Source organism: Oxyura jamaicensis, chromosome 12, assembly GCF_011077185.1.
Source record: "Oxyura jamaicensis isolate SHBP4307 breed ruddy duck chromosome 12, BPBGC_Ojam_1.0, whole genome shotgun sequence".
Classification (NCBI taxonomy): Eukaryota; Metazoa; Chordata; class Aves; order Anseriformes; family Anatidae; genus Oxyura; species Oxyura jamaicensis.
Window position 1 is genome coordinate 21,453,947 of NC_048904.1, and position 14,881 is coordinate 21,468,827.

Below are 14,881 nucleotides of genomic sequence, written 5' to 3' on the forward strand. Positions count from 1 at the left end.
CTGTAAAAATAGTGACAAAAACCAGTTGTTATTCTATGTTAATTGTAAAATACTGAGGTAATATGTATCTTGTAGGGTTACATAAGTATAATGTAACATATGTAATATATGGCATAGTCTTATAATAATGGTGCTCTGTTATGTATCTGCTGGCTATTCACTATGATGTATGTTTTAGCCTTAACTTGGCACGTTTATACTCTCTGTAATATTTTTGAGAATAATAAAAAAAAAAAAAAGCCCTGTCTCCACGTGCTGTTTTTTTGTGATTTGTAGCACAGACACCTGCCATAGTCCAGCCTCCTGAAGTAACGTGTGGTCATGGGGAAGCGCCTCAACATCTTTGTTCGCACTTAATCATGAGCTCGTGCTTAATTAATGAGTCACGTGCCTGGCGCTAATTACTACGCGTTTGCTGCCTCGTTTCTAAGCAGTTAGCGACGGCCCCACGGCGCTTCCCGCCCGACCCGGCTCGGCCAATCGGTGCCAGGAGCCACCGCGGGCCAGCCAATCGCCGCCGGGGCCCGGCCGCAGGTCCCGCCCCCGGTCCGTCCCCTGAGGGGCAGTGGCCAGTGGGTGCCCGGCGGAGGCGGCCTGTGGGGCGCGGAGCGGGGTGGCCGCCCTCCTCCGGGCCGCCTGAGGGGAGCCCGGTCCCCGCAGGAATGGAAGCGGGAGTCGGGCAACGCCCTGCTCGTGTCCGCCAGGGGTTGTTAGAACCGAAGGAAGAGGCGTGCTCGGTCCGGCAGGTGGCTGTGGCGCCATCCTGCCAGCAGCAATCTGCGCCAACGCCGAACTTCTGTCTTAACTGAAGCTTTTCCAAAACCTTATCACTTAGTAACTACCTGTGTCTGAAAGCACAAAGCTCTACTCATAGACTTATAAAAACACACACAAAATAAAATTGCGTGGCGTCACTGCTCATCATCAGTCCGTCCTGCAATATTTGTGTCAGCAGCAAATGTTTCCAGCCTTGAGCGCAGTCACCGAAAACAAGGCTGGGAGGGCTCGGTGGGGCTGCGGGGCTGGGGCGGCGTGGGGCCCAAGTCGTGAGGAGCGGCTGAGGGGGCTGGGGTTGTGCAGCCTGGAGAAGAGGAGGCTCAGGGCACACCTTATTGTACTTCACTATTGCCTTAAAGGAGGTTGTAGCGAGGTGGGGACTGGGCTCTTCTCCCAAGCACCAAGTGCTAAGGTGAAGGGAAATGGCCTCGAATTGAACCAGGGGAAGTTTAGGTTGCATATTAGGGGAAATGTCTTCGCTGAAATGGTTGTGAGGTGTTGGAAGAGGCTGCCCAGGGAAGTGGCTGAGTCACTGTCCCTGGAGGTCTTCAAAAAATGTGCAGACGTAGAGCTTAGCGACATGCTTTAGTGGCAGGCTTCAGAACTAGGTTAAAGGTTGGACCTGATGATCTGAGAGGGCTTTTCCAACCCGAATGATTCTATGATGCTACGATAAATGCAAATGTAAATTAATCTTTCAGGTTTTACTCATAATTTCCTTCTCTCGTTAACGACTCTTGGGAGGGCAATCTAACGTCATCTGTGACATCCGGTGCTGTTCCCAGCACTCCGATTTTAGTTATGAAGTAATGCCTCTCTGCGGAAGTCTTTCAAATCTTCACTCACTGTTGTTGCAACAAACTGCAACGAAGAACATAATGGATTGAGAAAGGATTTCTCTTTACATAGGGAGCTGGCGTAAAAATCCTATTTTTTTTTTCTTTGCTTGCTGTATTTGTCTGCTTCCTGTAGACCATCAGGCGTTTGAAAAGGCAATTTTTTATCTGAAGTGAGGCCATGAAACCATAATGTACGTTGAGTTTGTATATTTTGTTGGTCAAAACCAGTCATAATGTTCTTTAACTATTTACCCTAGTTTTGTTTGTATAATTTGATAACGTCTGAATCTAATATCCTGTGATGTCGAACAATCAGCTAATACTAGCATACAAAGAGACAAATTCTGATGTGTTTTACTCTGAGGTTAAGCATGATGAGAGCAAAACTGTAGGGAATCTGACAGTGACAAAGTGTTTTGAAACTGATAGTATACAAGGTGCACATTTTGTATTAAAAACAAACAAACAAATTTGGTTCCAGTGATTTTTAACTTAATTTCATGTGGAAACAGGTCACAGGTGATTCTATTTAAGGGAATTACCCTTAGCTTTTAAGCTTTTAACCTGCTAGTTGAATTTCCACTGTTTTTCACAGTTGGCTAGAGAGAGCTCAAAAGTAGTTAACTCAGAAGAGAAAGGTGCCATCTCGAACTCTCACTAAGAAGTTTTAGTCTCTATTCTCCAAATCAGGTTGTATGACCCCCATCCAATGCTTCGTTCTTATCTTTAGCCATCGCTTTACTGGCAGCTGCAGCGATGTGGAACAATTCCTGGAGCACTTCCCGGATCTCTCTGCGGGATTCACTGCTTTGCTTACTTATTCTTCTGCTTCCAAAGGAAGAGAGACTGTAAAAAAAATCCGTTTGAACAGAATAGTTGTAGAATGTGATGCTTCCTCTTTGCTTTCTAGGCAGATAAGCGCATCGGACCTATTTTGTCCATAAGAAAGCAGTGCATCGCTAGGCTCTGCTACCCTCTTGAGGCTGATGGTGTATTTGCAAAATAGAGAATATTGCACACATTTAGATACAAAGGGTTTTTTTGTTTGTTTTGTTGTTTGGCAACCTTAGAACGTTCTGCTCAACAAGCTGGACAATTCTTGTTTGCCTTCGGGTGGAGTATGTAAGAGGACGGTGCTAGTGGCAGCAGAGGGATCACTTCCTCTGGGCAATTAATTCTGTGTCAGGAAAACGAAACGCATCTAAGAACTGTCCATTGCAGTTGTGTTTACCCTTATCACGTTAGCTTGTTCAAGAGTACTTTACAGAACATCTTCACGAGTGAAGTCCAAAAAATCTTCACGGAGTCATTGATCTCCTTACAGGCATTCGTTTAGGCTTTTTGGAAGCATGGAAATGCTTACGTACAGAACAGAGTGTGTGCTACAGTGAAGCATACTGGTGCATGCACTTGTACACAAAAATTACCTTGTTTCCCACTGATATGTAGCACTAGTATGGATATAGTTCTGAATCCAAGTAAGTTAACTGGTTGTTTTTGTTTGTTTGTTTTTTAACTGGAAGAGATATTGGATAGTTTCCTTAATAATATCCATGTTAACACCTCCATTGACAATTTTGCAACTTGGCAACTGAAAGTTGATTCCTTGTGCATCTAGTTTGCACAGTTTATTACATGAACTGTCATATTTGAGATACTCTTAAAAATAACAAGTAATTGCAGTTTCAGCATTAGCTTTATTTTCTAATATAGAAGTGTACAGAAGCGTAAGAAGATGTTTCCATCAGTTCTAGAAGAGTTTCATATAGCTTTCAAGCATGTCATTTAGAATAATCACAGTAGTTACTAAGAAAAGGAGAAATTAAGCCTACACGTCTGCCTGTGATTAACATTGCCCTGTACTATTTCTGGTTGTAGATCTTGTATTTTTACTTAACAGTTCATCTGTATGATGTCTTTTTGTCAGGGCAAACCACTCAGGTTCATGTACTTCCTTCTTAAAAGCTGTGAAATCAGGAACAATTTCATTTTAAAGTAAAACTTAAATCAGCTCATTGAGTGCTGTGGTTGTCCTTCAGCTTGCCTCAGTTTTTCACTGGAGTTACTGAAAAGGCAGAAGATAGATTATTTTGAAAATTGTAGTGTTCTTCTGAAAATCCTGTTTTGATCATCTGTCCAGAAGTGCCACAAGCGCTCAAAAGAAGACAGAAGATGGGTGGCTTTCGCAGAGTTACGTTCTACAGGGGCAGGCATGCATAGAACTATCTTATCGTATAATGGCCATAGAGGTAGCCCTTCAGAAGGACTTTAGAGAAGAACAGACAGCTTGGGGCAGAATCCTGGGATCATGAAAAGCAAGGTGGAAGAAGCAGCCTGACGTGTTTTTTAGTTGGAGTGTGTAATACAGATACAAAGACTGACGTAAACCTTAAAAGATTTGGAAGGGACAGCTTAATATAGATATAGATGAGTGCAAATAAAGAAAGGCTGTAAAAGTAAAACACAACAAAACAACAACAACAAACAGTTTGTGGTGAGAGTTAGTCATTAGAAGTTTATCAGTGAAACAGCTAGAGCTATTTTAGTTAATGATAAGATACTGTTTTACACGTTTTGGCATGAAAAGTCATAGCTGAGAAAATATGGAAATGCTGGGAACTGAGGGCATTGGGAAAAAGAAAAAAAGAAAAAAAAAAAAAAGATGGGCAGTGTAAGGAAAGGAAGCCTCCCCCTACTTCCTAAGGTACTCTAATGTGATTGTTCAAAGTTCTTTGCATTTTCTGAACATCTGATATTTTAGCGGTTCTCTTAGTGGCAACTTCGGCCCAATCACTTCTAAAATGCTGCTCTGATTGCTTTACATAACAAAATAGATGATATAGATGATATATATATATATTTAAATTTCTGCCACTTTTATGATTTGGTTGAAAGTACCTTTAGCATTTTCCTCGAGCATGTCCTGTAGCATCTTCTCCAATGCTTGTCCATATTCTTGATACTCCTCTTCTGTTATCTTGATGCCGATTTCAAAGGGAACATTAAACTGTAAAAACATTAAAAGACAGAGTTTAACAGACAATTTTTGGACTAGGACACTGCAGGTTAAGTTTATTCAGGTGCATGATGATACCCAAGAGGTATAAAAACGTTATCTATTCATCTAACAGTGCTGAGGCATGTAACCAATACCTGACAAACACAGCATGTAGCTGCTGCAGACCAAACTGCACAGTAAACCAGAGAGAAAACGACAAGAAACTCGTATATATTCGTTCTGAAATGTGAGTCCTTAACAGCAGGTTGTGATCTGTCTTAGTGCAGATAATTTTAAATGATTTCATACCATCAGTGCTAGCAGATTTCATACTTGTCTTTCAAATTAAATCCGATAGTGGCTTTCACTTGTGGCAAGAAAAGACCTCCTGTGGCAGAAAGACTATTCCCACCCCAACCCCATCTCCTGAACTTGTATGTGGGCACAAATACAAACCTTGAGTTCAATACTGTTGTTGTCATCTTCTGCCCCTGTCTTATCTGCATCCCAAAAGCCTTCTGTGCCTCGACGATGTGTTGTTGCTGTTGTTTTTGTTGGATCGTTTTGTTGCTAGAAAGCAAGCAAAATAACATCCATGTAGACTTCCATATTCAAACTACTCTGTAGTGGGGCACTAAAACCCATAATTAACATAATTAACTAATTAACATAATTAACACAGATCCTGCCAATTAGGTAAAGCCTAATAGGCTTCTTTTAAAGGTAGGGGATGTGTGGGTATGTAATAACAGCACTACTATTGCTGCATTCACGTTAACAGGGATTTGGTTTAACAACATTATTTGGTTTAACAAATGTTTTAAATGGCTGCTTTGTCTTCAGTTGTTCTTTTTTAAAATGATTAATTCTTAGTGAGTGAGATTAGTGTATTCCCAAAGCATGAGTTCTGTGCTAACGGTTTGTTACAGGAGCTCTCTGGAACAACTCCTTCCTCTCCAGACACTGTATAAAACCTACCCTGAATGTTGCAAAGAATTTTGGCTTTAAGGAATTATGGACGAGGATAATTTTGAAAAAGTATTATTCACAATTTTTACCTGTATTTTTTTAAATTCAGGGCTTAAAAAACTAGACCCAGCCAAAGCAGTTTCTGTCCAGAGGATGCTGAAAAGGAGAATTCCCAGCAGAGTACCTCTGAGAAACATGATTTTCTTTGTTAGGTGGTGTGTCGAACCTGAAAACAGATCAAAAAATTAAACTCATTTTATAATCTCTGTATTTAATTGATTCCTGACCCAGTGAAAATATTTCTCCTGACTTGAATGACTTGAAGTTATTTCTAAAAATGAATGTGTTAAGAAAACATTTGTTTCATGCAAAAGGACAAAAAGAGATTAGTACTTACGGTGATTTCTTCTGTAACTAAGCTGTAATAACTGGAGCAGATGGGTTAGCAGAGAGGAATTACACGGGAAAACCAGCAGAAGTCAGAGATCCTACAAAACGTCACTTGGTTAGTTTTGTAGCTTCACCAAAGTGCTGCTTTCTGAAGCATTTTATATAGAGAGGGGAATATTTGTTCTGTGCCATGATATTTCTGGAAATGTGGTCTGATATGTACTTAAATTCCTTGGAAACTTGGTCAGCTTCTAAGATAACTAAATCAACAGAAAGGTGGAAACTGCATACATCTGTTGCTGTGTTTTATTTATAATGAAATGGAGTAGGGAGTGGAGCGGGAGGTTTTGTTTTTTTTTTTTCTTCCCACGGTGTTAACATTGTTCCTTTTAAAAATTAATAGCTGTAACGCGTATTTTTCAAAAAGGAAAAGCCCCAAAGCCTTTTTAATGTTATCTGATATGGTGTAACTGGGTTCTGTTTTATCCAGTTTTGTTGTCTTTTGCTGAAAGACTGGAACTGAAAATGATACCTAGGAAACATTGCTTCCATTACTTTAAAAATCTTACATTTTAAAGACTTCAGTGAAGCTTAGTAGTGATGGCTAAGGAATTGGGATTTTTGTTTAAACCTGAGGAGCAGTAGGAATAAGGAAGGAATATATGGTAACGGATGACAAATTTGCACCTTCTGTTGCTCGTATTCTAGCTAGATTTGAATGATGTGGCTAATCGGTGGGATTTATTTCACACTGCCGACCACAAACTTCCAGTAGCAGGACTGAGGAAGGCTTAGGGAATGTATGAAGCTGAGAAGACAAGGAAGACTTTAACTGAGTCAGATTGGCTGTTGGAGGAAATTTAACAGGGAGTGTCACTACCTGGAGCAACCATTCTGTGCTCTGGCCAAAGCAGACAGTCTCTTTAGCACACCTGCAGGTTTGGAGAACTCGTTTTATCTGAGGATGCAGTTCTATTTATTTATTTTCTTCTGCAGACATGATTCAAGAAATTCCCTCTTCCCACGTGTCATGTCACTGCCTCCAAGCTGGTAATTTCAAACACTGTGCAGTCATGTTGCAAATTAGGTTTATGGAACAGTCCAAGTATTAAAAGAAAATCACTTCTCAAACATGTCCATGGCCATCAGCTGAAGCCCTGGAAGCTGGTGACTGGTAAGAAAGCTGCCAACAAAAGGAGGCGATGGACTTAGCAAAGCTGTGATGCACGCTGATGAGACATTGGCACAGGAGAGCGTGTTGGCATTCATCAGACTGAGCAGCTGCATTTAACTTCCTCAGTAAGAAACCTATGTTGAGTATATACTTCTTTTCCTGATACTTTGATCATTACTAAAAAACATTTTAGTACATTGCATTTTAAGCATGAAGGGATAAAAGGCAGAATTGGGCTTCCTAAGTAGCATTAGCACTGAAACTCATAAAATTTAAGGTGAACTTTTAATGTGGTGAATCATGGAACCTAATGCCTCCATATGAAAACATTTCTTTTGTGTGCTTACCAAGTTAGTGCCCCTTTTTCATTAGAACGAAGTATAATAAAAGTTGACTAAGAATCAGGTTTTGGTTTTGATTTTTTTATTGGAGGTAATGTCGTTGATTTCAAAACCGTTTCATCTTTGCAGCAGTTAAAGCCACTGTAAAGCCTTCCTAGATGACCAGGTATTGCATATCAAAACATGGTGAATGGGTAAGATACTCAGAATGTAAGGCAGCCCTTTCAGTTTAGCAGTTGAGATCTTAATAGAAATGAAAATGAAAGAACATACTGCTTTGCTGCGTAACTTCAAACCAAGCTGTTTGAATGCAATGTTAAACTTTTGGATGATTTTTTTGTGTGTGAAGGCTACAATGCGTTTAAGCAAGAACAGTAATATTGCATACTGCTGTTGGTCTATAGGAAGGTAATTCATTTCTGTGTTTTTATTGGAGAAACTAGGATGTTATTTGGTTATTATAGCTTCAGAAATAAGGTTTTTCTAGTAAAGGGGTACATCATCCTTGACTGAATGAAAACGAAGAGCATTGGAACCACTACTTTGGAGAACAGGTACAAAGCATAAAGGAAAAACGTGACCTTTTAGTTAAATGCTTTCCCTTTTGTGGGGTGTGAAGAGTGCTTCAGCTTTTAGCTGATAACATACTGAAAACTGGTTTGTGTGAGCCTTACACACTTAGCTGTTATGTGCCACTGCAATTCAGGCAAGAGAATAAAGTTTTGCCCTCACTGGACCTATTCCAGGAGGAGGTATCACTTGCCTTCACAGCTATATTCAAACATCTGTTCTCATTTTCCTTCTTACAGCATGTACCGTTAGACTCCCGGGGACTACTAACTTCCCAGCTGCTACAAAGCCAGTACCATAGATGAGACACCACCACGCTGCTCTGTGTTTGACAGTAGGCTGTAGACAAACCTGGTAAGGCCCCCGTGACAAATTACCAAATACAGCATACCAGGCTTTAAGCAATAACACTTTATTCCGTTGGTATCTAAACAAAAACCTGAGGTACAGTACAGAAGTGTGGCTAAAAAAAATCTCCAAATTGTATTTTGATTTGTTGATGTTGGTTAAATAACCAAGTTTGAGATTACCGTAAAGCAAAGTACATATGCATTCCGCTACTCCCTTTCATCTTCAGGAAAATGTGGAGACTTCCACGTACCCACATAAAGCACATTATTTTCAAGAGGATCTAAGCACCATTTCACTACTGCCAGGATGTCATCTCCTGTTGGTAACTCCACCAGCCCTCCCCCTCACTTGGACGGACAGAATACTCGTCCCCTTGCACAGAAGAGTTCAGGCATCGGCACCACGACAGCCTGCCTCTTCCTGTTCTACTCAAGTGCTTGAAGTCTGACCCCAGCATATCCAATTAAATCTGATCCCTAAACCAGAAGGCAGGGTACGACTTTTACAGCACCAAGGAGTAGCACAAGGCACAGTACTTTGCTCTGATATTCACCTTTAACTTAAGGGAATGTCAATTAAGGCTGATTATCAACACATTGTAGCCTCCCAGCATTGGTTATAGAGTGCTCATAAAATTGGATAATTATTTCCCAAGTTCACGTCCAGTTTAGATAAAACCAGTTCTCATCCGAGTCAAGAAAAATTGCAAATCAGGTATTAGTGATCACTTCTTGCTGCTGGACTGCTCACTCCTGCATCACTGCTCATTCTGCTGCCCCTCTGTAATGGCAGACACTCCTCCTTGGCCCTTGTTGACATCGCTGATGCATGCCCACAGTCCATCTACTGATTCTTTCCATAGCGTGACCTTGAAAACAGAGCAGGAAAAAATTTCAGCCTTAACACATTCTCAGTTTCTCGTTTCCTTGTAATGATCACATCACTGTTTTGGTGATGGGCTACAACTACAGAAGTCAGGCATTGCAGGGCTGTCTAGGTTACCACGTGATTTATTGCTGCATACTAAATTATCCACCCCTGAAGGGGGAAAGGGAGAAGGAGGGAGAGAGTGAAATCTGGTGGTAGTATCCTACAAAATGAAATTAAGCCTGCATTTCCAGTCTCCATTAAGGACTAAGAATGCAGCGCGAGCAGCTTGCCAGGGGCTAGGGTCTTTCCTCCCCTTTTGGTAATTCAAAAGAAAAAAACAAAAACCAAAACAACACTCTTGCAGAAAAGCAGAATCTTTAACAGTCTTGATTCAAACAGAAGTGAGAACACCCTGCCTCATCCCAGCTCTTCTGAAAATATGACATGCAAGAGTAAAAGCCGAGGCAGCAGTACTCACTTTATTGTCTCCTCCAGACACTGCAAGAATATTTGCAGTTATGGACCAACTCACATGCCAGACAACATCATTGAACTTGTGCAGCAGTTTTGGTGTCCATGAATTTCCAGAGGCGTCATCACACGTCCAGATAAACACTCTGCCATCCTATAAAAGCAACAATGCTGACTTGGTTGGACCACTAATTTTAACAGAAAAAACAAGTTTGTTAGCATTTCCAGCTATGACTGTACTTGCAAGTCACAGCTCTGACAGGAGCTCTAGATGTGTTTACATCGATCTTTGTTCAACACAGTGAAGGGGCTTTTTTCCTACTGCCGACAAAGGCAAGGTGTAAGTACAGCTCTGAGGAGGGAAACTGCACACAACAGACGACTTGCAAACACCAGAGGAATTCTCTCAAAATACATATATATCTGCTGGTATTTTCCTTTCCAATCTCACGACAGCAAGTTAGCAGCTTACTGAGTCGCCCTCTTGCTATAAAATCATGCAGTTCCAGAATTCCTATTAGCAGCAAAAACACTGGAGTCAATATGAAGTGTGAGGACATCAGGGCTGACAATGACTAAGAACACAAATTACTATAAAACAGTATTTTTTTGCTAGAAGTGCAGTGAGTTTGGTCTAGAGACATTACAATACAACTTTAGTTTGAAGCTCTTCCCTATAGTGGGCCCCTTCTGCTCACACTTTTCAAACCAAAAGGTAGTACTTGGCACAGAGCTGCACCCACACAAACCTTCATCCAGAAATACTTCCGTTGGGCCTCTGAGTTTGATGGGAACAGGACTCAAAGGCTTTCAAGCACAGGCCCAGATACAGAAGAGGATTACCAAGAGGACCTGTTACAACAGTTCTACCTTTACTATTCCTTTACTTCCTTCCCCTTTTCTCTTGTAAATGGAAAAGGCAACGAGAGCCTGCCCTGCCACTCCCATGGAAGCCTTACCTGTGAACAGCTAGCAATGGTACTTGTTGGCAAACCTATGGATGGAGCCCAGGCTACATCTCGAACCCAGTCACTGTGAGCCTCCAGCTTCTGCTCTTCTTTCCACTGACCATCTTCTTCTCTGAAAAGGCATTTATACAGTTAGAAGGGTGGCGGCAGCAGCAGACAGTCATACTTTCCGGCTCTTGTTCTGGAAGACGGTTTCTGTAGCTTTCAGACTCCTGGTTCATCCAAACAGTACAAAGCACAAGCGTTTCCTACTCTTCTCCAAAAAGCTCTACAGCTTACACAAAATCCCTTCTAGAGGACAGAATGCAGCACAGGAGAAGAGTAATTGGTCTTCAGTTACTGTGCAGAGATCTGCTATTGTCCAAATAACAACTGTAATCAACGATGATTAAAAAGCCACTTTTCAAGACAAGATTAAGCAGGTCTGACATGAATTGCTGTAACTATTTGGAAGTCATCACATTGTTTCTATTTCTGAAGTACTTCTCTAAAAAATATAATAATTAAAAATGAAAGCATAGAGATGCCAGCAGGGATGTTTAGAGACTATAAAGAACACATTTTAAAGGTTCTGAAGACCGGAAACCAAGCACTTACTTCCAGATCTTCACAAGGTTGTCACAGCCACCAGATGCAAATCGTTTGATGTAGTTTGGTTTTTGACCAGATGGTTGTTCTATAAGGCTGCCTGGTACAACAGCAGGAGCCCAGCTAACTGCATTACATCCAATCTAGTTAAGGAAAAAAAAATGTCATTATTCATTACGAAAAGTTGCTTGCTTTAAATAAATAGAAAGCTGCTGAGGGGGCAGAGGACACCTAGCATACCATCTATTTTGGGTTGGAGGAGGAGAAATAAGCCCTGTTTAGGAAACTAGCATTCCTGTGCAATGCTGGACGGACACTGGATGAATAAGAATTCCAGATACCGTCTAGTCTCAACAGGGCATTTATTCAGAAAGTCTTAGGTAACTAAGTAACTGTTCTATGGGCAAATATCATCTTAGATAGGTAAACAGGGGAGACAGGTTAAAAAATGAAAATATGCAAGACACACGCAGTTGCTAAGATTCAGGAGTGCAGCAGAAGGAATCTGCGGGTCCACAGCCCAATTTCCTGTGATTGCAAGCCACTGTCATTAATGGCTTAGATGCTTATCAAGGTTCACTTAAGCAAAAATCCCCACTGCTTGGGGAAAACACAAGTCCTGCAGTTTTTCCAGCTTCATTTTATTCACAGCCAGATTGCAGGACACGTTCTTAGTATCAAAACCATTTTCAGAACAGCACCAATGTTTAATCAAGGCATATTAGCAGTGCTGTTTAATGGCTTTCATGCGTCTTTTCTACTTCATTTTACTTACTACGAAGCATACCTTCCTACACTGGATTTATTTAAAACAAGGTTTTTTTTGGTTTTGGAAAACGTTCCACATTATTTCATTGTATTCCAGTATTTATCCAGTCTACACATTATCTGTGGCTCCAAGAACTCTGTACTGCTCCGAAGACGCAGACTTACAGTATGTGCGTTGCTGATCTTTTTGACTTCCCATTGCCCGTCACCTGTGTAGCTCAACAGCGAAATGGCTCCGTCAGAGCTCCCGCAGGCCAGTATCAACCCATAGTCCTGTGGCGCCCAGCAGACGGAGTTCACTGAGGGGTGAGACAGACTGGGTTGTAACACGGTGACTAAGTAAGATGAACTAACCAAATCACCGACTAGTATTAGTGAATAATGGAAAACTGTCTCTATTTTTGGCCTCATTTTAGAAAGGGACCACCAAGGCAGCACTTTTAATGAGATAAAAAAAAACTCTGCCTATGCTGTGCAGGAGTATCAAGAGTATCACTGACTCTAGAGCAAAAGCTGACAGCCTAGCATAGTACCGCAAGTCTAGTTTTGTAACAAAACAAAGGTGTGTATCAAAGAAAAAGCCCTTTTCTCATTTCTAATCCAGGCCTAGCCTCAGAAGCATGGATCCAAAGTATTCTAGTCAATGCCTTTGAGGATAATACTGAACAGCAAGACACGTCTCTCTTTCCCTTCTCAGGTGGCCAGTACCAGTGTTGCTGGGCTTTGGAATACTAAGAGACGTGAAGACTTCTTAAGTTTGTAGGAAGACCAACCATTGCAACAAGACAGTCTCTCTGGGAAAACAAAACAGCATACTAAAACTCAGCTTCTTCCTTCCTTCCCATAGTGCATACAACACTGCATCAATAATTCAGTACCCTGTGTTGTTTATCTGAAAGCGATTTATCTGTAAAACAACTCCTGTGCACACACTGTATGAATCAAGACAGCTGATCCTGCAGTATGCCATTACATAAATGTTTCCCCCGTGCTGAGGAGACTTACTGCCTCTCCATTAATTTACCAGTCTGTCTGAAAGAGGCTTTCTTCCTTAACAACGATGGATTTATTCCAACCTGACCCCCCCCATTAATCGCAGCTCCAGACACCACACACCTGACGAGTCGTGCCCTGTGTACTCATATGTCTTTTCCCAAGTGCCATTTTCTTCCTTCCAGACAATGACCTTCCTGTCATAGGAGCAGGAAGCCAAGATATTTCCATACATAGGATGAGCCCAGGCAACTTGCCACACTGGACCTTCATGCCTGCAAGAAACAGCGTTATTTGGAAAAAGCTGAGAGAAACCCACTCCAGTTGTGGCTGTTTCACAGCCAGCGCGTCGTAAACTGGTGCTCTGCGCACCACCACCAACAGTGGTACAAAGAATAGGAGTAACGCCAAGATGAAAAATAGTATGTAAGACTGCGGGCAAAGCCACTACCACAGAAAACAATTCCAACCATTTATCCTTGCGTTAGCAATTAAGATGGTGAGCTTACTTCTAGAAAATTATAAGTCTTAAGTTGGCAATGAATTAGAAAGCCAGCTGTACTTCTAACTGGCTGTCCCCTCTCACAGCTCCGAACAGTTATTTAGCAACAACCAGCCACAGGAAGAACGACCCCAGGGGAATTTACTGTGCATCCTATGCTACCAGAAGGGAAATGACAAAATGCTAAAGACTTCTGCTTCCACTTCTTTTTAAGACACTTTACCCTCTTAGGTCCGCAATGAGGATCTGCCCTCCATTCCGAACATCAAAGATTTTTACGGATCTGTCTGAAGAGCAGGTCGCCAACCGAGTGCCATAGTAATCCATCTGAGCATCGTGCTGTAAGGCAACGAGAGGTGCAGTCAGCACACCTAACTTCTGCTTTCTTAACGAGCATTACTACATTTTAAAAGTAGCTCCATGAATTGTGAAAAGATCACCAAGTCTCAGCACGACAGGTTAAGAAGGACAGTTTTTAAACGATCTACATGAAACGCACAGGTCTCTTCTCCCCCAGCCGCTGTTCTCTCTACACCACCGTTATGCGGTCAGAGCCCAGGGGATGCGGTGGTAACACACAGCACTTCCAGGACAGGGACGTGGTGCCTCCGAGAGGAAAGCCCTCACCAAGTAACGTACCTTTGTTTCTAGTTATGTAATGTTGGTGTAAAAATGCCCAACTCTTTTATTTAGGTTTGAAACGTCATTGTTTAGGAGCAGTCCTCGCGTTTACAAATTGCTTTGAGATCTTTGCTCCCACGCACACGTGTGCGTCCTCTCCCCGGTACATCTGGGCACAGACACCAGTTCCGCCTCCTGAAGCTCTGCTCCGTGCGTTGGAGCATTTCTCCGTGCCGTGGTGGCCCCGCTTCCCTGCGCGCAGCAGGGCAGCGCCTCAAGGCGGGCGCCCTCCGTCCCCCGCCCCGCGCACCCCGCTCTTAACGCGTCGCGCTGCTGCTAACGAGGCACCGCCGGCAGCCTCGCTGGGAGCTGACTCAGCACCCGCGGCGGCGCCGGGCCGCGTCTCCCGGCCGTTTAGGCAGCAAGCCCCGCGCACTTACGATCATGTCCTCGTGAGAGGTGTCCACGGTGTTGATCACGGAGACCTGCGGGGGAAGGCGGACAGTCAGCCGCGGGCCGGGGCTGGGCGGCAGCCGGGCTGCCCTCAAGGCGGCTCGGGGCTCGTGGCTCCGTGCCGGCCGTTCCCAGCAGCCCGCAGAGGCCGCGGCCCGGCTCGGCCCGGCCCGGCCCGGCCCGGCCCGACCTGGCCCGGCCCCGGCGGCCGCCGCTCGTCCTGCCGCCCTCCCGCCCT

The 14,881-nt window shown here is 42.9% G+C and overlaps 3 protein-coding genes across 5 annotated transcripts in view; 1 reads left to right on the forward strand and 2 right to left on the reverse strand.

The window, feature by feature from the left end:
- Window positions 1–3,299: 3,299 nt before the first annotated feature.
- Window positions 3,300–6,309, reverse strand: GHRL (ghrelin and obestatin prepropeptide). 2 transcript variants are annotated; one of them, XM_035337257.1, is made up of 4 exons: window positions 5,673–6,309; window positions 5,071–5,184; window positions 4,515–4,623; window positions 3,300–3,681 (listed from the first exon to the last, which is right to left on the reverse strand). In XM_035337257.1, the coding sequence occupies exons 1-4, from the start codon at window positions 5,778–5,780 to the stop codon at window positions 3,662–3,664; spliced, it is 351 nt and encodes a 116-aa protein (XP_035193148.1). In that variant the 5' UTR covers window positions 5,781–6,309; the 3' UTR covers window positions 3,300–3,661. The 2 variants fall into 2 exon arrangements, with proteins under 2 accessions (XP_035193148.1, XP_035193147.1); XM_035337256.1 differs by having other exon boundaries at window positions 3,300–4,623.
- A 2,139-nt stretch (window positions 6,310–8,448) lies between these two features.
- Window positions 8,449–14,881, reverse strand: part of SEC13 (SEC13 homolog, nuclear pore and COPII coat complex component) — a 22,487-nt gene continuing 16,054 nt past the window's right edge. Inside the window, exons 2-9 of the mRNA XM_035337254.1 lie at window positions 14,631–14,675; window positions 13,793–13,908; window positions 13,191–13,342; window positions 12,240–12,373; window positions 11,316–11,449; window positions 10,710–10,830; window positions 9,758–9,904; window positions 8,449–9,277 (exon numbers count right to left, since the gene is read on the reverse strand). Coding sequence (XP_035193145.1) covers window positions 9,167–9,277; window positions 9,758–9,904; window positions 10,710–10,830; window positions 11,316–11,449; window positions 12,240–12,373; window positions 13,191–13,342; window positions 13,793–13,908; window positions 14,631–14,675 — 960 coding nt within the window. The 3' untranslated portion in view covers window positions 8,449–9,166. The remainder of the gene's footprint in view (window positions 9,278–9,757; window positions 9,905–10,709; window positions 10,831–11,315; window positions 11,450–12,239; window positions 12,374–13,190; window positions 13,343–13,792; window positions 13,909–14,630; window positions 14,676–14,881) is intronic.
- The window catches only part of IFT122 (intraflagellar transport 122), a 57,832-nt gene continuing 57,747 nt past the window's right edge, over window positions 14,797–14,881 (forward strand). Inside the window, exon 1 of one of the 2 annotated variants that reach the window (XM_035337250.1) lies at window positions 14,797–14,845. The gene's annotated coding sequence lies outside the window, so the exon portion shown is untranslated. The remainder of the gene's footprint in view (window positions 14,846–14,881) is intronic. The other variant, XM_035337251.1, reaches the window with a different exon arrangement.

What these genes read in the sequence shown, in the direction of transcription:
- GHRL (XM_035337256.1), bottom strand. Translation starts at nt 5,780, where the DNA reads ATGTTTCTCAGAGGTACTCTGCTGGGAATTCTCCTTTTCAGCATCCTC. An exon ending in CTGAATTTAAAAAAATACAG is followed by an intron (nt 5,185 to 5,672) that starts GTAAAAATTGTG and finishes CTTGCTTTCTAG; the next exon opens with CAACAAAACGATCCAACAAA. An exon ending in ACAACAGTATTGAACTCAAG is followed by an intron (nt 4,624 to 5,070) that starts GTTTGTATTTGT and finishes ATGTTTTTACAG; the next exon opens with TTTAATGTTCCCTTTGAAAT.